The sequence below is a fragment of the Macaca mulatta genome, chromosome 7, assembly GCF_049350105.2.
Source record: "Macaca mulatta isolate MMU2019108-1 chromosome 7, T2T-MMU8v2.0, whole genome shotgun sequence".
In the NCBI taxonomy this organism is placed as follows: Eukaryota; Metazoa; Chordata; class Mammalia; order Primates; family Cercopithecidae; genus Macaca; species Macaca mulatta.
Genome location: NC_133412.1, coordinates 9,675,001 through 9,694,473, shown reverse-complemented (window position 1 = coordinate 9,694,473; position 19,473 = coordinate 9,675,001). Strand labels below are relative to the sequence as shown.

The following is a 19,473-nucleotide window of genomic DNA, read 5'->3' as shown; positions in this document are numbered from 1 at the left end:
TGCCTCCAAACAGCAAAGGCTGCCACTGTCCATCTACCCTTATCATCCCAGGGCCATGCACCAGGTAACTAGGGACAACCCTAGATATTCCTCTTTTTTTTTTCTTGAGAAAAAGCCTCACTCTATTGCCCAGGCTAGAATGCAATTGCATGATCTCAGTTCACTACCACCTCCACCTCTCTGGTTTGAGCAATTCTCCTGCCTCAGCCTCCTGAGTAGATGGGACCACAGGCACACACCACCATGCCCAGCTAATTTTTATATTTTTAGTACAGATGGGGTTTCACCATGTTGGCTAGGCTGGTCTCCAACTCGACCTCAGGTGACCTGCCCACCTTGGCCTCCCAAAGTGCTGGGATTACAGGAGTGAGCCACCATGCCTGCCAGCCCTGCTACACTATTCTTGGCTCCTCAATGACTACATGAATTTTAGGATCAGCCTGTCAAGTTCCACAAAAAAATTCTATTGGGATTTGTGTGGGAATTTATTTAATTTATAGATTAATTTGTTGAGAAGCAGTATGTTTATAGCATTGAGTCCTACGATTCATAATATATATGGCATATATTTCAGTTTAGTCAGTTTTTTCTTTAAGTCCCTGGGAAAGTTTTATATTTGTCTTTTTTTTTTTTTTTTTTTTTGAGACGGAGTCTCGCTCTGTCACCCAGGCTGGAGTGCAGTGGCCGGATCTCAGCTCACTGCAAGCTCCGCCTCCCAGGTTCACGCCATTCTCCTGCCTCAGCCTCCCAAGTAGCTGGGACTGCAGGCGCCTGCCACCTCGCCCGGCTAGTTTTTTGTATTTTTTAGTAGAGACGGGGTTTCACCGTGTTAGCCAGGATGGTCTCGATCTCCTGACCTCGTGATCCGCCCGTCTCGGCCTCCCAAAGTTCTGGGATTACAGGCTTGAGCCACCGCGCCCGGCCTATATTTGTCTTAGTCCCTTTGTAGTGCTATACCAAAACACCTGAGACTGGGTGATTCACACAGAGCAGAAGTTTATTTTCTCAGTTCTGGAGGTTGGGAAGAACAAGATCAAGATTCCAGCAGATACAGTGTCTAGTGAGGGCCTGGTCTCTGCTTCCAGGATGGTACCTTGAACGCTGCTTCCTCTGGAGCAGACAAATGCTATGTTCCCATGAGGCAGAAGGGACAGACTTACCACCACCCCCAAGCCCTTTTATAAGGCACTAATCTCATGCATGAGGGCTTGCCCTTATGTCTTAATCACTTCTTAAAGGCCCCACTTCTTAGTACTGTCATCTTGGGAATTAAGTTTTAACACATGAATTTTGGGAGACACATTCAGGTTATGGCAATACTCTTCATGAAAGGCCTTGTGTATATTTTGCTAGATATATTGTCAGGGTTTTGTTGCTATTGTGAATAGAATCTCTTTTTCTATTGTATTTTCTAATTTGTTATTACTGATGTATAGGAACGCTAATAGTTTTTTTAAGTTGATCTTGAATTCAACAACCTTGCTAACTCTCTTACTAGTCTTAATAATTTATCTGTATATTCTTCTGGATTTTCTGTGTAGACAATCATATGGTCTGAAAATACAGGTAGTTTTTTTCTTTCCAGGTTAAAAATTTTATTTTCTTCATTTCTTTCTTTCTTTTTTTTCCTTTCTTTTTTCTTTTTCTTTTTCTTTCTTTCTTTCTTTTTTTTTTTTTTTTTGAGACAGAGCCTGGCTCTATTTCCCAGGCTGGAGTGCAGTGGAACAATCTTGGGTCACTGCAACCTCCACCTCCCGAGTTCAAGCGATTCTCCTGCCTCAGCCTCCTGAGTAGCCGGGATTACAGGCACCCGCCACCACACCTGGATAATTTTTGTATTTTTTTTTAGTAGAGATGGGGTTTCATCATTTTGGCCAGGCTGTCTCCAACTCCTGACCTCAGGTGATCTGCCTGCCTTGGCCTCCCAAAGTGCTGGGATTACAGGCATGAGCCATCTCACCCGGCCGATTTATTTCTGTTATAGGTTGAATGACATACATTTCTGATGCTGTGCCACTGCACTCCACTGCACTGCATAACCTAAAAAAAATGGCAATTTCATGTATTAGCCTAACACATTACCTAGGACCTCCAGTGGCATGTTCAGTAGAGACAGTGATAGAAGGTACCCTTGTCTACGTCCTAACTTTGATGGAAAGTGCTTCCCAAATTTTATTATTAAGTATGATAATTGCTTTACATTAAAGAAGATAGGGCCAGGTGTGGTGGCGCACACCTCTAACCTCAGCACTTTGGAAGGCTGTGGGGAGGATTGCTTGAGCTGGGGAGGTGGAGGTTGCAGTGAGCCAAGATGTTGACACCACACCCCAGCCTGGGTGACAGTGAGACCTTGTCTTTAAAAAAAAGGAAGCTGGCTTGCTAATAGTGCATTATCTGATGTTGACTGTGCCCTTGCATTATTGTAATAAAACCTAATTCACCACAATGCATTATTTGTGTTTGTGTGTGTACATTGCCGTATTCAACTTGGTATTATTTTATTTAAAATTTTGGAATTCATGTTCATAAAAGTTAGTAATAGCTAACATCTATTTGCTTTTCTATGTTCTGGGTATTGTTAAGTTAGTTTCCTTGAGTTATTTCATTTCATCCTAGAAGGCTTATTGTAAAGGTTATTTCCCCCTTTATCTACGAGGGAGTTAAGGCACAGTGAAGGCAAGTCATTTTCCCTGAGGTCACAGGGAATATAAGCAGTGGCAGCAGGAGTACAAATCCGGATTGCCTGGCTCCAGAGGCCGAGCACTAAGCACTGCCCTGTGCCCTCTCCCTGTGACAAAGACTCATCATTCAGACTGTTCTACCATGAACTGTCCTTGTACATCCTTGTTCCAGTTTCGTACCAAGATTATATTATTCTCGATAGATAATTAGATCACTCTTCTTTTTCCTTTATTTAAAAAAACCTATTTCATCCTATCACCTTTTGCTAGCCTGATGTCAACAGTTTTGCAGTGGCCTTCAGGTTTTACGGCATTTACAAGCTCCTGTCCTGGGGATATTGGGGAGGTATACATCCCATAAAGCCAGAGATACAGACCACAGATCAGAGCAGACTCCCCCACCCTCCAGCACCCTTGTTTTTTTGTTTTGTTTTGTTTTGTTTTGTTTTTGAGATGGAGTCTTGTCGCTCAGACTTGAGTGTAGTGGTGTGATCTCAGCTCACTGCAACCTCTGCCTCCAGGGTTCAAGGGATTCTCCTGCCTCAGCCTCCCAAGTAGCTGGGATTACAGGTGCCTGCCACCACACGTGGCTAACTTTTTTGTATTTTTAGTATAGACAGGGTTTCACCATGTTGGCCAGGCTGGTCTCCAACTCTTGAGCTCAGGTGATCGGCCCACCTCAGCCTCCCAAAGTGCTGGGATTACCGGCATGAACCACCGCACCTGGTCAGCATGCTTTCAAGTACTGGGGTCCACCCAAGCTCCCAGCTTCCAGCTAGGAGTCATTTGGTCCCTTTATCCCAAAGGACCTGCCACTGTCTTCGATTTCCAATGCCCAGCAGGGTCCAGGCTCGTCAGCCTCCAGCCACTTTGCATTTCTTTTCTGCTTTTCGTTCATGGAGATAAACATTAACTTATTTTTCAGACTCGGTATGTCTTTTTTATTTACTTACTTTTTTATTTTTATTTATTGAGATGGAGTCTCACTCTGTCACCCCGGCTGGAATGCAGTGATGAGATCTCCATTCACTGCAACCTCAGCCTCCCGGGTTCAAGTGATTCCCCTGCCTCAGCCTCCTGAGTAGCTGGAACTACAGGCGTGCGCCACTATGCCTGGCTAATTTTTGTAATTTTAGTAAAGACGGATTTTCACCATGTTGGCCAGGCTGGTGTCGAATTCCTGACCTCAGGTGATCTGCCTACCTTGGCCTCCCAAAGTGCTGGGATTACAGGCGTGAGTCACCACGCCCGGCCTTTATTTACTTTCTATATCTCACCTATCACTGCCGCAGGTTGCAGAGGAGAGGATGCCCTCAACCCTAACTTCTCCAAACCATCCCAAAGGGGATGTCTGCTCCACGTCAACAGTGTTGTTGTTTTTAAAGACCATCTGTCTGTCTAGATGCCAGATGATAGCAAAAGGATGTCGAGGGAGCGATATGAAGGCAAGCCTGAGAGTCCTGGAGAGAAGGTGGCCGAGCTGCTCTTTGAAGGTGGTCACTCCCTCAGACCCTGCCCTTCCTGCCTTGTTCCTCCAGTTGTCAGATTTGCTGTTGGGGCCCTCACTGGGGAGGAGGGGGGGCTGGACTGGGAGGGAGATGGAGAAGCTGCCAGGTGCCCTTTTGGATCCAGAATGGAGGCAGCAGTTCCAGCCAGGTCAGAAGGTGGGAGCTGCCCCCCAGCCCCCAAGGGAATGGTACCGATTCCAAAACGTGGCGAGAACTCCCTGGTCCGGAAAAGGAGGTGTTTGCTCCCTTGAATCACCTGAGCCCAGGCTGGAAGGCCCAAGGGGGAGGATGAGGCCAGCTCACTCCAGCTCCATCCCTTCCCTTTAACCCTGAGCTACTCACCCTCTCAGACTGCAGTCCCTTTTCCTAAGTGCCCTCCCTGCAAAGTGTGCACAGAGCAGCACTCCCTTGTGCCAGCTCACCCCACACTGTCCTTTCTGTCAGCAACCCCATGGGTATGAACTTGACATGATTCATTTTCCTAAAAGCCTCTTTGGGCTGAGGGAAGGTGTGGGTGGCTCCACGAGGTTTGGACTGGGGCTTCCTCTTCTCAGAGCCACTGTAAGGGCCAGGGCCACCTTCCCTGGTGGGTGTCTGTGGCCTGGGCAGCGGTGCTGGATGGCACCAGTTTTGCAGGCAGCCCGGGTCATCCCCAGCAGTCTGGGAGGCTGGCACTGCACCGGCCCCCACTCCTGATAGGGCCGAGGCTCCTTTCTCACCTAAGAGCTGACTGTCTTGAAGAGTGGGCACAGAGGAGCCGGCAACCTGGGCGGTGTAGGCACCCAGGAGAACATCTGCAGCTCAGTCTCAGAGAGAAGTCTCCTCCAACACAGCTATTGTAGAGATGGGAAAACCGGGCTGAGAGGGAAGGGGGCGTGCCCAAATCACCAGGCCTGGAATGTTTTGAGCTTTGGGGGTGGATCTCCCAGGAAACGTGTTTTATGGCACCACCACCTCTGGTCACCCACCCCGAGGTATGGTGGGCCTGGACAGCCAGCTTGACTGAGGGCCGGGCTGGTGAAGTCAAACCTACCACTCAGGAAGGAGACCCAGACCTTCTCCAGAGTTGAAATGTGAGGACTCCCTTCTTTGGGCCTCAATTTCCCCGCCTGAATTCCAAAGACCCTTCTAGCTCCTACACTCTGGGCCAAGCTTTTTCTCTGAGCCCCAATCAGTCTAGAGGACCAGGGCTACATCTTCCTTGGACAGAGACCCACCATAGGGGCAGCAGGAGGTAGGGGTGGGGGTGGGCAAGGTTCCTGTAGGGAGGTGGAGCTGTCATCAGAGATGGTGTCCGCAGGCAGTGGGTGTGTCGTGGCTCTGCAACTACTTGCTGGGTGACCCTGTGCCATTTCTTTCCCCACTCTGGACCTCAGTTTTCCTATCTGTTCTATGGAGATGAGATGCCTGCCTACGTATTTGGGGACTTGGATGTGTGTGTGGGGCAGTTGCAGTGTTTCTTGGGTGTGGTCCTGGGGCAGCCTGCACCACCCCATAGAGATTTCCGGGCCCCACCCTAGGCTCACAGGACCAGAGTCTCTGGGAATGAAGCCTGGGAACTTGCATTTACACAGGCATCCGGGTGATTCTGACATGATTGAAAAAGCACTCATAGTATGTGGCAAGTTCTTTATAAAAGGTAAATTCATAGCTGCCTTTTTTTTTTTTTTTGAGACGGAGTCTCGCTCTGTCGCCCAGGCTGGACTGCAGTGGCGCAATCTCGGCTCACTGCAAGCTCCGCCTCCCGGGTTCACGCCATTCTCCTGCCTCAGCCTCCCGAGTAGCTGGGACTACAGGCGCCCGCCCCTGCGCCCGGCTAATTTTTTCTGTTTTTAGTAGAGACGGGGTTTCACCATGGTCTCGATCTCCTGACCTTGTGATCCGCCCACCTCGGCCTCCCAAAGTGCTGGGATTACAGGCGTGAGCCACCACGCCCGGCCCATAGCTGCCTTTTACTAAGCATAAATCTCACCTTCCCTTCCTCAGTGAAGGACACACACCCCAGTTGAAAGTCACTGTGCCTTTCCAGATGCAGAATCTGACCTTTCCAATAAGATTCTGTTAACTGTTGCTTTCTGTAGTTTGTATTCCAAAACAAGGGGAATAGCTTTCCATTTTTTCAATATAAATGTTGAAGTCGGATATGCTTTTTCAAACTAGACACACACTCACACAGTTTAGAATTTCAGCTACGGCTTCCTCTCAAATTATCAGCCCATTTCTGCCAGGGAGCAGTTTTTCCAGACAAGACCCTGGACAGAGGCTGGGGGGGGGGGGGGCCCCTCCTCATCAGAATCACTGGATCATGACTGACCCCTAGAGGCGACTTCTCTGCTTAACTGTCAGCCCGTGGGCTGGGATGTGACCCCCAAAGCTGCAGCAGAAGCTTCCACCCATCCTGGGCCTCCCTGTCATCTGTGGGGAAAGGCCTGTTCCTTGTCTTCTGAGCCCAGCCGGCCTCCCAGTCATTCCGCAGATTCCAGGTGAAGCATGTGCTGTGCTTGGCTGGGCTCTCCTGTGCCCCTTTTTGGGGTGAGGCGGAGTGAATTCCAGCCCCAGCATCCCTGCCGTTTCTTCCCACTCCTCATCCCCACGCTCATACACACTCACAAGTACAAACACAGGCACAGTCATGGGCACACACCGCCCTGGACAGCACCATTTCCAGCCTCGGTGGGGCAGTCTCCTTACAGGGAAGTTCATGAGGCACTAAAAAAGGCTCAGGGGACAGGGAGAATCTCTTTCGAGAAGAGATTCCTAGACCCGGTTCTGCCTCTGACTTGCTGGGGGTCCTTGAGAAAGTTGCTTCCCCTCTCTGGTCTCAGTTTCCTCAGCTGAGAAATGTGGCGGGCGGGGCGGGGCGGGGGGGCAGGCGGCAAATGGTCTAAGGTTCTGGGAACCTGTAAGTCAGAGCCCGTAGCTGGTGGTCAAGATGAGGGAGAGGCCCTCAGGGTCAGCTGAATACCTGAGAGGCAGGACAGGCCCAAAGGTGAGCAACCTGAGCACATCAGGTGGGCTCAGAGCTGGCGCATGAGCCCCACAGCCTGCAGAGCAGGCCTGGACTTGGGAACCTGCTCGCACCAGCCCGGGGGGACTTCAGAGACGTGGGTCCAGCCTCTCCTACTGTTGCAGGGCTGGGGCCCGGGAGCTGCAGATTCTGTCCCCGCAGCTGCCTTGGACATGCCAGATGGGCTGGGGCAAGACATACCCCTCTCTACGAAATGAGCAGTCAGTCCAAATAGATGCACTAAAGAAGGGCTGTGGGATGGACCCAGCTGTAGCCCGGCCTACAGACAGGCTTCCAGGGTACTCAAGCAGCTGGCCTCTGGGGTAGCAGCCCCGGGTGTGAGAGGCAGGACTCAGAATCTAGGCCAAGCCTCCACAGGAATCCCCTCTGGAGAGCCCGGGCACTCTGCAGGAGGGGCAGCAGGCAGCAGGTGCACCAGGAGCACGTTTCACAAGGTGCCCAATATTGCATCTGTTCAGACAGGCAGCGAGTTGGAAAGTGGACGCAGTAGGCAGGGTGGCGGCTGCTCCCCACAGCCAGGAGTCCAGCCCAGCACCCACCTGAGTCCGCCTCAGTCCTGCTCAGTTGGGTCATCCGTGCTCTGGGCCCTCTGGTCCCACCCACAGAGGGAGGGCTTTGGGGCGACCAGGTGAGCTGGCCCTTGTGGGAGGATGTAACTGACTCCTGAGCCTGGCGAGCCAGGCAGCCCCTTGCCAGCATCCCTACCCCCACCTCTCCAGCCCCCTCATTCCCTGATCCTCCCATCCGCTCCCCTGCCCCAGCAGTTTCCTCTACTCACGCTCATCTCTTTTCCTGCTCCCAGGCTCGCTTGGTCATGTGTCCTTCACTCTCCTCTGAGTCTCCCTCTTTCCAAGCCGCCTCCACTCTACTTGACACATTCTCCATTAAGACACCAGAGTACACAAGCTCAAGTCCCTGCACCTCACCTTTACTCCCAGACATGGGAGGGAGATGACATGAAGAACCAAACGCCACTTGGCAAGGGCTCTGGGGTACACAGAGGGGCAGATCTGAGACTGTGCAAGCTCCAGGGGCTCCCTGCAGGAGGCTGCATTTAAGCTGGCTATTGAATGTGGCTCTGAGCTGACACCTCTCCTTGAAGCTCCAGACCAGGAGCCAGCTGCCAGCTGGACCCTCCATTTGGTGTCTCGGAGAAACCTTGCACTCTGTGGGTCTAACTCTGAACCCAGAACATCTCCCCATCTCAGTCCTGTCTCTTCTTAGGGAAAGCACCACATCAGACCCAGTTCAGCACCAAACCCACATTTGAGTCAGGGGCTCCTGCCCCGCACTGTGAGCGCTCTGGAGAAGCCAGTGCCGAGGGGGAAAGAGCTCTGAATGTCAAACCGTGAGTTTCAACTCCACCTCCAGCTCTGAGAGCTGTGGGCAGGGAAGGGCGCTAGTCCACTGTGCTGTAGAAAGACCAGTCTGCCACTGTATGGCACATGGATGGCGGGGACAGAGTGCGGGTGGAGAGAATAGAAGGTGGACAGGGCAGGGGAGGCAGGGACATGGCTGTAGCCGTGGAGATGGGAGGACAGACAGGACTTGGTGGCCACTTGGATGAACCGATGGAGGAGTCTGGAAGAGACACCCAGTTTCATATCAGATGTGTAGAGCGTGGGATGCTGTTCACTGATCGAGGGAGGAGGAGGAGGAAGAGGTGTGGCATGGGAGGAGGTAACTGAGCTATTCATGAATGAATAACCATTCATGAATGTCATTTGAAGTCCCCAGGGAGAGCCAGAACCCCAGCGCCTTCACTGCTTCAGCCGGTCCTCAGGGTGCCTGTGCTCCTGGCTCTCTCAGCTCCCGCTTCATAGCTGTCAGCTGCAGTGGGGGACAGTTGCACAAGGGCCCAGCATGTCTGTGTTCTTAGCCAGGGGACTGCCGTGTGGCCCATGCTGAGCAGAAGCTGATGGACGACCCTCTGAACAAAACCCATTACAACAACCTGATCCGCCCAGCCACCAACTCCTCACAGCTCATCTCCATCGAGACGGAGCTCTCCCTGGCCCAGTGCATCAGTTGGTAGGTGCAGAGGACACCTGTGGCTCAGGCTCAGGTGAAGAAGCAGCTCATGCCCAAGCCCCAGGCAATCAGTGTCCAGAGGAATGAAATGACTAGAGTTGACTTAGATTCACCAATACATGGCGGGGAGGCTGGAGGAGGGTCCATGAGGTTTATAGGTTTCCAATATTTAATGCGGTCATGGTTTTGTTAACAAAGAAGAAACGAGGGTGGGAGCGGGATCACCACTGGCTAGGCAGCCAATGGGCCTGCATGGACTCTGCTCCGCTGAGTCTCCAGCATGACTATAAGCTTCTCCTCCTCATCCTCCCAGCCCTGCCCTACTCTCTCCCCCAGCTTGCTCAGCAGGTGACCTTACAGGCTCCCTACTTGTTGGGGGAAATAAGAACCAGACTGGGAGAACTGATGGGTACAGAGGCCCAGGTGTAGGGGCAGGACCCAGGGCAGTGCAGCCCCTACTGAGCCACGAGGGTGAGGGTCTGGAGAGAGGGCATGGCTGCTGCAGGCATGGAAAGGAGGCACAGATGGCAGCACTCCCAGGGACCACCATCGGGGTCTCCATATGTGGATGAGTGCAGAGGTAGGTGCTGAGGGAGGAGGTGTAGGGAATTTCTCATCTTCTCTCCACTGCCTCTGAGTTGGAGATGTCAGAGGGAGCCATGGCCCACTGTAAACTAACACAGTGTCCCCACCCACAGTGTTATTACCCCTCCCCTGGAAGCGGCTCTGAGGGGAGCAGTCACATGTGGAGAGTGCAGGGCACTGTGTCCAGCCAGGGGAAGGAGGTCACCAAGGGGGTTGACTCTCCTCTGGCCAGGTGGCTGCCTTCTGACACACCAGCCTCTCTCTCTAGCACGGTGGCCCCCACACACCCAGCCTGTCAAACCTACAGCCCTCAAGAAGGCTTTGGCCAAATGAATGAACAGCTCCGTCTCCCAGGAGGAAGCACAGCGGAAGGATGCGGAGGGCAGTAGAGTTGTGGATGCTCCCCCCGCCCCTCCACAGTCGGACCAGAAAGAAGGGGGCTTTCAGCCAGGCTCACCCAGGCTGGGGTCTGAGTGTCACTGTCCAGCTATTGGCTTCTTGCTTAACAGGTGAGCCCAGCTGCTCCGGTGCACCTGCCACCCTAGTGAGGGTGAACCAGCAGGCGAGTGACATGTCTGATAGTTTGGGGTTACAGGAAAGATTAGGTTCTAGCTGCTGGGCCAGGAAGGGGTGTTTATTTTTAGAGTTTATCTATTGACTTGATGAGGGAGGGTTATAGGTACAACCAGTTTAAAGATGGAAATTTTGAGAGAGCAGGCAGGGACTTAGTGCTGGGTAAGGCAAGCAGGCTTGTCAAAGCAGCTCCTCTGGGGAGGCCAGAATCCTGTACCAATGTTCTCAGCACATTCATCAGCTGCTGGGGGAGTGCCGGACAGGGTTAAAGCACAGGAGAACTTTCTGGATGATAGGAATGTTCTATATCTTCAAAGGAGGTGGGATACCTGGGTAATGCATTTGTTGAAATTCATCAAAATATATACCAGATCTGTGCATTTCACTGAATATAAATTATACCTCAAATTAAAAACATTTTTTAAAAGAGAGATGGGCCAGACGCAGTGGCTCACGCCTGTAATCCCAGCACTTTGGGAGGCCGAGGCGGGTAGATCACCTGAGTCAGGAGCTCGAGAGCAGACTGGAAAACATGGTTAAATCCTGTCTCTATTAAAAATACAAAAATTAGCCAGGCATGGGGGCACAGGCCTGTAGTCCCAGCTGCTCAGGAGGCTGAGGCAGGAGAATTGCTTGAACCCAGTAGGTGGAGGTTACAGTGAGCAGAGATCACGCCACTGTACTGGAACCTGGGCAACAGAACGAGACTCCATCTCAAAAGAAAACAAAAAAACAGACAGATGAAGGTTCTCAACTTTCACTAAAGGCAGAGTAGCTTGTTATAGATTAGCCGCGCCACAAAAGCAGTTAGAGAAACTGGACAAAAATGTGCCCCCACCACCAAAAACAAACTGTTTGAAGGTAATTGGAGACCTCAGTCAAAACTTGAGTGACCAGGCCTAGGAGGTGACCCTGACAGTCTGTAGTGCTTTTCCGACATTTGGTGATTGGTGAACAGTAGAGGGCTAAGAGGTTAAGAAACTGAGTCTGAAGTGGTGGTTAAGAGGCTGGAGAGCCTAGCTGAATGTGTGGCACTCACAGGGCTGAAATGACCTCATGAGAATTTGGGTCCCAGTAAGGAGATGGGACCTTGGTGGGGACCCTGGAAGGGCCACCCCTAGGAGTCCAAATGAATAAAAAATAGACCAGCCGTCACAAAAACTAAAGCCTGCTTTGAACCAGCTTAGTGCCAAACTACACGAAGGTGATCTGCGCTTACTCCAGTTGTGTGCCATAAAGTCAAAGTCAATACTCTCTGGAGGCAGATAAAAGTTTACTAGCAACGCCATAAGACAAGACAAGACTAAATGAGAAAGAACAAGAAAAAAACCAATAGAAACATACAAGAAAAAAACCAATAGGAACATACATGTAAGGAAGATAAGGAAGAAAGTTTTTTTTTGTTTTTTTGGTTTTTTTTTTTTTGAGACAGAGTCTCGCTCTGTCACCCAGGCTTGAGTGCAGTGGCACGATCTCAGCTCACTGCAACCTCTGCCTCCCGAGTTCGAGCGATTCTCCTGCCTCAGCCTCCCAAGTAGCTGGGATTACAGGCATGCGCCACCATGCCCGGCTAATTTTTGTATTGGCCAGGCTGATCTGGAACTCCTGACCTCAGGTGGTCCATTCACCTCAGTCTCCCAAATTGCTGGGATTACAGGCATGAACCACTGTGCCTGACCAATATTTTGCCACAATTTAAAATAAATAATTTTTTTTTTTTTTTTCAGGTTTGGGCTCAGACTATATTCTAAACAGTCACATGGCAGCTGACTCTTCTCCAGGCCTTGCTGCCGGGTTTTACATGTTTATTGTTTTTGCCTTCTTGTCATGTGCTCGGTAGATGGCAGCTTCCAGGTGCTCCTAAGGGGCCAGAAAAGAGAGTGAGAAGGCACGGAGGCTGCCAGGTCATCCCCCTCAGGACCCTCATCAACTCCCTCAACTGGGTCTCCTGCAACTATTGGGGGGCCACCTTGGCCACCGCTTTGCCCTGAGCTTCCTGCTGCTGCAGCTGGGCAGAGCCTCCTTCTCAGAGGCCAGCTGCTGATAGGCGGCCAGGTACTGCTGCAGGGGACCCAGGGAATGGTCTCGCTGCTGCTGCAGACTCTGAGCCTCTTGGCTCTTCAGCTCCACCTGCAGGATGGGCGTCAGGGTAGGCAGTGGCTGGCTTCCAGATTCTGGGCCCATAAACAGGGTGGCGAGGGCACAGTGGGGCTCTGTTATCTGTCCAGGCCCCTGGCCCCTGGCCCCTTCCTCCAGGCCTAAGTGACTGCCTCCCTTGCCTAGAGGCCCATGCCTCCCTCCCCAGCCTCAAATCTCACACCCTTCTTCCCACCATTGAAGCTGTACGCCACAGACTGGTGGAAAAGCAGAGGGAGCCAACCACCATCTGCTAAGTTGTGGTGAGGTCGCTCTGTATGATCTCCAGGGTTTGCACCCACCTCCGCCTGCTCCCCCAAAGCTCGGCCTTCCGCCCCAGCTCCCCCAGCCTCTCCTCCAGCTCCTGCAGCCTCACCTCCTGCTTCTGCATCTTCTCCTCCTGCTGCCACAGCCTCGTTTCCTGCTCCCGCATCTTCTCCTCCTGCCTCCGCATCTTCTCTTCCTGCTCACGTATCTTTTGCTCCTTCTCCCATATCACCTCTTCCTGCTTCCACATCTTCTCCTCCTGCTCCCACATCTTCTTCTCCTGCTCCCGCATCATCTCCTCCTGCCTCCACATCTTCTCCTCCTGCTCCCCTAGCTTCTTCTCTTGCCTCCACATCTTTTCCTCCTGCTCCCACATCTTCTTCTCCTGCTCCCACAGCTTTTCTTCCTGCTCCCGCAGCATATCCTCCTTCTCCCCCAGAATCTCCTCCTGCTCACACATCTTCTCCTCCTGCTCCCACAGCATATCCTCCTTCTTCCCCAGCTTCTCCTCCTGCTCACACATCTTCTCCTCCTGCTCCCGCATCACCTCATCCTGCTCCCGTATTATCTCCTTCTGCTCCCGTATCTTCTCCTCCTGCCTCCATATCTTCTCCTCCTGCTCCCGTAGCTTCTCCTCTTGCCTCCGCATCTTCTCCTCCTGCTCCTGCCTCTTCTTCTCCTGCTCCCATATATTCTTCTCCTGCTTGTGTATCTTATCCTCCTGCTCCCGTATCTTCTCCTCCTGATTGTGCATATTCTCCTTCTGCTCCTGTATCTTCTCCTCCTGCCTCCACATCTCCTGCTCCCGTATCTTCTCCTCCTGCTCCCATATCTTCTGTTCCTGCTCCTGTATCTTCTCCTCCTGCTCATGCATCTTCTCCTCCTGCCTCCAAATCTTCTCCGCCTGCTCCCACATCTTCTCTTCCTGCTCCCGCCTCTTCTCCTCCTTCTCCTGTGTCTTCTCCTCCTGCTCATGCATCTTCTCCTCCTGCCTCCAAATCTTCTCCTCCTGCTCCTGCCTCTTCTTCTCCTGCTCTTGTATCTTCTTCTTCTGCTCCTGTATCTTCTCCTCCTGCTCGTGCATCTTCTCCTCCTGCTTCCGTATCTTCTCCTCCTGCTTGTGTATCTTCTCCTCCTGCTCCCTTATCTTCTCCTCCTGCTCATGCATCTTCTCCTCCTGCTCCCGTATCTTCTCCTCCTGCCTCCACATCTTCTCCTCCTGCTCCTGCCTCTTCTTCTCCTGCTCCCGTATCTTCTCCTCCTGCTTGTGCATCTTCTCCTCCTGCTCCCTTATGGTCTCCTCCTGCTCATGTATCTTCTGCTGCTCATGCATCTTCTCCTCCTGCTCCCGTATCTTCTCCTCCTGATTGTGCATCTTCTCCTCCTGCTCCCGTATCTTCTTCTCCTGCCTCCACATCTTCTTCTCCTGCTCTTGCCTCTTCTTCTTCTGCTCTGGTATCTTCTCCTCCTGCTTGTGCATCTTCTTCTCCTGCTCCCTTATCTTCTCCTCCTGATCATGCATCTTCTCCTCCTGCTCCCGTATCTTCTCCTCTTGCCTCCAAATGTTCTCTTCCTGCTCCTGCCTCCTCTTCTCCTGCTCCCGTATCTTCTCCTCCTGCTCATGCATCTTCTCCTCCTGCTCCCCTATCTTCTCCTCCTGCCTCCACATCTTCTCTTCCTGCCCCCGCCTCTTCTCTTCCTGCTCCCGTATCTTCTCCTCCTGCTCCTTTATCTTCTCCTCCTGCTTCCACATCTCCTTCTCCTGCTCTTGCCTCTTCTCCTCCTGCTCCCGTATCTTCTCTTCCTGCTCCTGTATCTTCTCTTCCTGCCTCCACATCTTCTCTTCCTGTTGCTGGTACAGGCGGTTCCACAACTTGTTCTCTTCCACCTGGGCTTGGAGCTTCGCGGACACACTCTGCAGCTCCTTACCCAGGTGGTCAGCCTCCTCCTGCAGCTGCTGCTGGAACAGTGAAAGTTGGTTTGAACCTCAGAAGGAAACAGACTCATGGGATAGTCATATAAATGTAATCTATCAAACAATGGTTTTCACCCATGATCCTTTAAAATATATATTTTTAAGCCCTAACTCTGAGATTCTGATTCCCCAGGCAGGGCCCCACTTTGTAGATTTTTAGCACACTCTAGAGGATTCTATGGTGGGACCAGAACAAGGACCCAAATTTTCTAGCTCTTGACTGGAGCCTCCCCATACCCTGCATGATCCCTAGACCATGGTCCCAGCCGGACGGGGATCCCACAACCCCCGGGGCTGTAGCTGCTTGCCTGTGGCAGCAGGAGCTTGGCCTTCTCCAGCTTCCTTTCTAGCTCCTTTACATTGAGCTGGATCTCAGACTTCTCAGATTCTACAAGTCGAAGTTTTTCTTGTAGTTCGGCATTTTTCTCCTTCAGCTCATCATCGGTTATGCTACGACCAGAGGCAGTAGATAAAGGAATGAACGAAGAACAGAAAGGACTGCTTTGGTGATCAACCCTCTACTTTCACCCCACAACCACAGAACCATGGCATTGGATGGGACCCCAGGAATTTAAAGCCCCAGGTGGCAGGCCAGAGAGAAGACATGAGTTGCCTGAGGCTACCCCATGAGTCAGTGGCACAGCCGGCACTAGAGCTTCCCTGTGCACACATGAAAACCTATATGAGCCTCTCACCATGCTCACCTGTACCCCCACCTCCCGGCACACCCCCCACGCTAAGAGCCCCAAGACCTCCCATCCCACGATCCCCCATCCTACGTGTTCCTGTACAGTTCCAGACTCAGGGCATCCCTCTCCTTTGTTAACTCCTCGATGTACTGCAAATAGAGAAAGGTGAAGTCAGGATAGAGCAGGCAGAGGAGCGGCTGGCCTACCAGGAACAACAGCCACCGTGACCACTCCACACACCACTCCCCACACCCAGTCACACCTGACATGCTCTCAAGGCACTTCCAAGCCCAGGGTCTCCTTTGGTTTTCTTTTTTGTTTTGTTTTGTTTCTTTCTTTCTTACTTTTTCTTTTTCTTCAGGCAGAGTTTGACTCTTGTTGCCCTGACTGGAGTGCAATGGCGCAATCTCAGCTCACCACAACCTCCGCCTCCCGGGTTCAAGCAATTCTCCTGCCTCAGCCTCCCGATTAGCTGGGATTATAGGCATGTGCCACCACACTCGGCTAACTTTGTATTTTTAGTAGAGATGGGGTTTCTCCATGTCCGTCAGTGTAGTCTTGAACTCCCAACCTCAGGTGATCCGCCAGCCTCGGCCTCCCAAAGTGCTGGCATTACAGGCATGAGCCAGAGCACCTGGCCCTCATTTGTCTTTCAAAGAACTCAGTACTTTGGGAGGCCGAGGCGGGCGGATCACAAGGTCAGGAGATCGAGACCACGGTGAAACCCCGTCTCTACTAAAAATACAAAAAATTAGCCGGGCGCGGTGGCGGGCGCCTGTAGTCCCAGCTACTCAGGAGGCTGAGGCAGGAGAATGGCGTAAACCCAGGAGGCGGAGCTTGCAGTGAGCCGAGATCGCGCCACTGCCCTCCAGCCTGGGCGACGGAGCGAGACTCCGTCTCAAAAAAAAAAAAAAGAACTCAGTAAAGGTGGAAGGGACAGGGAAAGAGACTGAATTCATAGCTGGCTAGCAGGGGCCCAGAGACATCAGATGGTATTGCTATTGTTCTTACTGTTACTACTACCACTGTTGGAACCTTTACTGACTGCTTCACCAGGCACTGCACTAACAATCCCATTTCATCCTCACAACCTCCATAGGAGACGGTTACCATTATTACCTCTATTGTATAGATGAAAAACATGGGGTATTAAGGGTTAAGTGCTTGCCTAAGATCACGTAGAGCTGGGATTTCAACACCCAGGTATATCTGATTCTCTAAGCCCATTCTTTCACTGGGGGTAGGGGCAAAGATAAGAAGGAGGAAATTAATCATTTGTTCACATTTTGAAAGGATGATACATTCGAATCGTCCAAAACTCAGAAAGTACAGAAGGGAAACATCTCCCCCCAACACTTCCTCTCTCCTGAGATGTTTATGAATCCTTACAAACGTGTTTATTGTATATTCCCATAATACATACACACACACACACACAGGCTTCCTCTCTCAACACAAATAATAACATACTCAAGCTACTCTTCTGTACCTTTATAGTACAAGTATCCTAACCGCCACTTGGGACTTGGCCAAGTCCACAGTCAAATATGGGCAGGGCGGGCACTTGGCCTGTGAGCTCTATGTCCGCTGCTCACTCCCCACGGCGCCCCCCCAACTCACCCACAGCAGCCGACTCAGCCCCTGTCAGCCTCTAACCACCACACACAAAAGCAGCAAGCAATGGCCATGCTGTCTTCTGGGCAGGACACTCCATCCTGCAGAAGGGACTTTTAGGCTCACTCCTCCATCTGTGAAGCCGGGTTCCCAGGGGACGGGGCAGGTGGTTGGACTCACCCTGTCAGCCTTCTTCTTCTGTGTAGCAACAGCAGAGAGATCCCACTCTAAATGTCTTGCAAAATTCCATGAATCATGCAGGCGGCCGACCAGATGCCTGCACTCTCCTGGAATGAGAGACATTCAGATGTGGCCCAAAAGATTCCCCCTAAAGGCCTGTCAAAGTGCCAGGTTGAAGGATGACCGGGTGCCAGATTCCCACCTTCCAACTGCTGGACAGCACGCTGGCTGTAATAGAGTGCCGTCTGAAGCTCAGTTTTCTCACATGTAAGGATTCGTATGGTATGAACCTGGGCCTTTGGGAGAAAAGACAAGCAAGTGCTGAAAGAGAAGCAAAGAAACCTCCAGAGGACAGGAGGGAACTTCACACCTTCCACTCACCTCTAGCTCCCTCCTTAGGGCTTCCTGATGTTGGTGGCTTGCCTTCTTTTCCTATAGAAAGAGGAAGACAGAGCTCTTACTAGGGGGAGGCAGAGATGGCACAGCAAGAGACATGCCCCCAGAAGGGCACCACTGCCCCAGGACAGGCCCACCCATGGGACCAGGTTATCAGGGACCCTGTGTGGACGGGGTGGGATCCGGGGGGTGAGCCTTCTTCCCCAGGCTGGGAGTGGGTGAGACGAGACTGGGGCCTCTACGGCTGAGTGTCCTCCAAACCCAGCAGTCATGTGAGCAAACAAAGAAATCACGTTACTTCTTCCAGCTGGGCTCGGTTCTGTTGTTTCTGTGGGGAGAGTCAAAGGAAGGTGACTGAGGGTGGCCCCTTCAACTCTATTCCCCAGGCCAGGAAGCAGTAGGCAGGGGCCAGGGATGGATTTTAAAGGTAGTTCTCAGACCCAATGGGAACTCGAACTGGTAAACTCTCCTCAACTCCCAAAGTAAAAGGACTTGAGTCTTTGTTGGTTTTTGCCCACAGCCACAGAACTCAAAGTCTGAAACTAGATTCTCTCAAAAAGACAGTCAGAGAAATCTTCAGAGATGGAGTGTGAGAAGAGCCCACGCTTCTGCCAGCTTGTGATTTAGAAAGGTGCATTCATTCAACAAACATTGACTGAGCACATACGGGCCAGGGACGGTTCTTCACAGCGCAGATATAGGATGGAAAAGGCAGATAGGAACCCTCAGTCCCGAGGTTTCCATTCTAGTGGGCCTTTAACTCTCGGACTCTCAGAGCTAACAGACACCTCTGATACTCTCTAACTCTACCTCAGGAAACACAAGCCCGAGAAGGAGAGTTTACAGCAGGCCGTGGACTAGGGATTCACATAAAAACAACAATGATAAATCTCATTTAAACTTCACCAATGTAGGTAAAACCAAACCACTCCTATTTTACAGATGTGAAAAGAGAGGCCCAAAGAGCTCAAGGAATTTGCCCTCTATCATATCCCCAGCAGATGGAGAGGATTCAAACCCAGAATTCTTAAGCAGTGCCTGGGAGTTCTTCCACAATCTTAACAATTACCTTCCACCACCCCTTGGACCCTCTGTCCCCAGGAGCCTGGCCAGCCAAGACTCACATCCTCAGGTGAGTGGCAACCACCAGAAGTGGTTGTGTCACGGTTAGCACCATTATTTATGTTCTTCTTTTTGGTGTCACTTGCTCCTGTACCAACACTAGGGTTGGCCTGGGGATGGTAGTCTCTCAACTGTGGAAAGGAAGAGCAGTGATACTCATGAGAAGTAGAAACTCCTACAGTCACATCCTGCTTTACAGTTTCTACAAAATACTCTTATGCACCATCTGATTTAATGCCACCAACAACTGTAGGAAGTGTTGTCACAATCACTTAGTGACTGAGAGGGATTGATACCATGGCTGAATAGAAGGCACTAATGGAACTGAAACTCAGTCTTCTGACTCTGAGCTCTGGGATTTTGCCACAAGTCAGCAGCTACCAGGGACCAAAACCAGAGGCAAAGGCAGAAAAGCAAATATTACATAGGCAGGCACTGTACACCGTGTGGTTTAGAGTCATACACCCTCACACGTCTGTTAATGTGAAGAAGTGCACCACTACCTCTCAAACGTTTATATTAATGTATGCTCATGGCAGAAGGCAGCCTTTCTGTGAAACCTAGGAACTTAACACAAAGAGGACAACCCAACCCTCATTTCAGAGAGAAGTCTTGTATATTCTTATAAATGTATGTGACAGTCACCCGTAAGTACATTAATGTTTTGTTCCTCAGTAGACTCAAAGGA

General features: G+C 51.4%; 1 protein-coding gene and 1 pseudogene across 1 annotated transcript in view; one reads left to right on the top strand and one right to left on the bottom strand.

Moving 5' to 3' along the window:
* The first annotated feature begins 4,104 nt into the window (after positions 1-4,104).
* Positions 4,105-8,275, top strand: LOC106992476 (uncharacterized; annotated as a pseudogene).
* A 4,216-nt stretch (positions 8,276-12,491) lies between these two features.
* Positions 12,492-19,473, bottom strand: part of LOC100424874 (uncharacterized) — a gene marked incomplete at its 5' end in the record, with an annotated part of 8,764 nt that continues 1,782 nt past the window's right edge. Inside the window, 7 exons of the mRNA XM_077939058.1 lie at positions 12,492-14,769; positions 15,093-15,234; positions 15,564-15,622; positions 17,268-17,374; positions 17,470-17,563; positions 17,649-17,699; positions 18,788-18,916. Coding sequence (XP_077795184.1) covers positions 12,796-14,769; positions 15,093-15,234; positions 15,564-15,622; positions 17,268-17,374; positions 17,470-17,563; positions 17,649-17,699; positions 18,788-18,916 — 2,556 coding nt within the window. The remainder of the gene's footprint in view (positions 14,770-15,092; positions 15,235-15,563; positions 15,623-17,267; positions 17,375-17,469; positions 17,564-17,648; positions 17,700-18,787; positions 18,917-19,473) is intronic.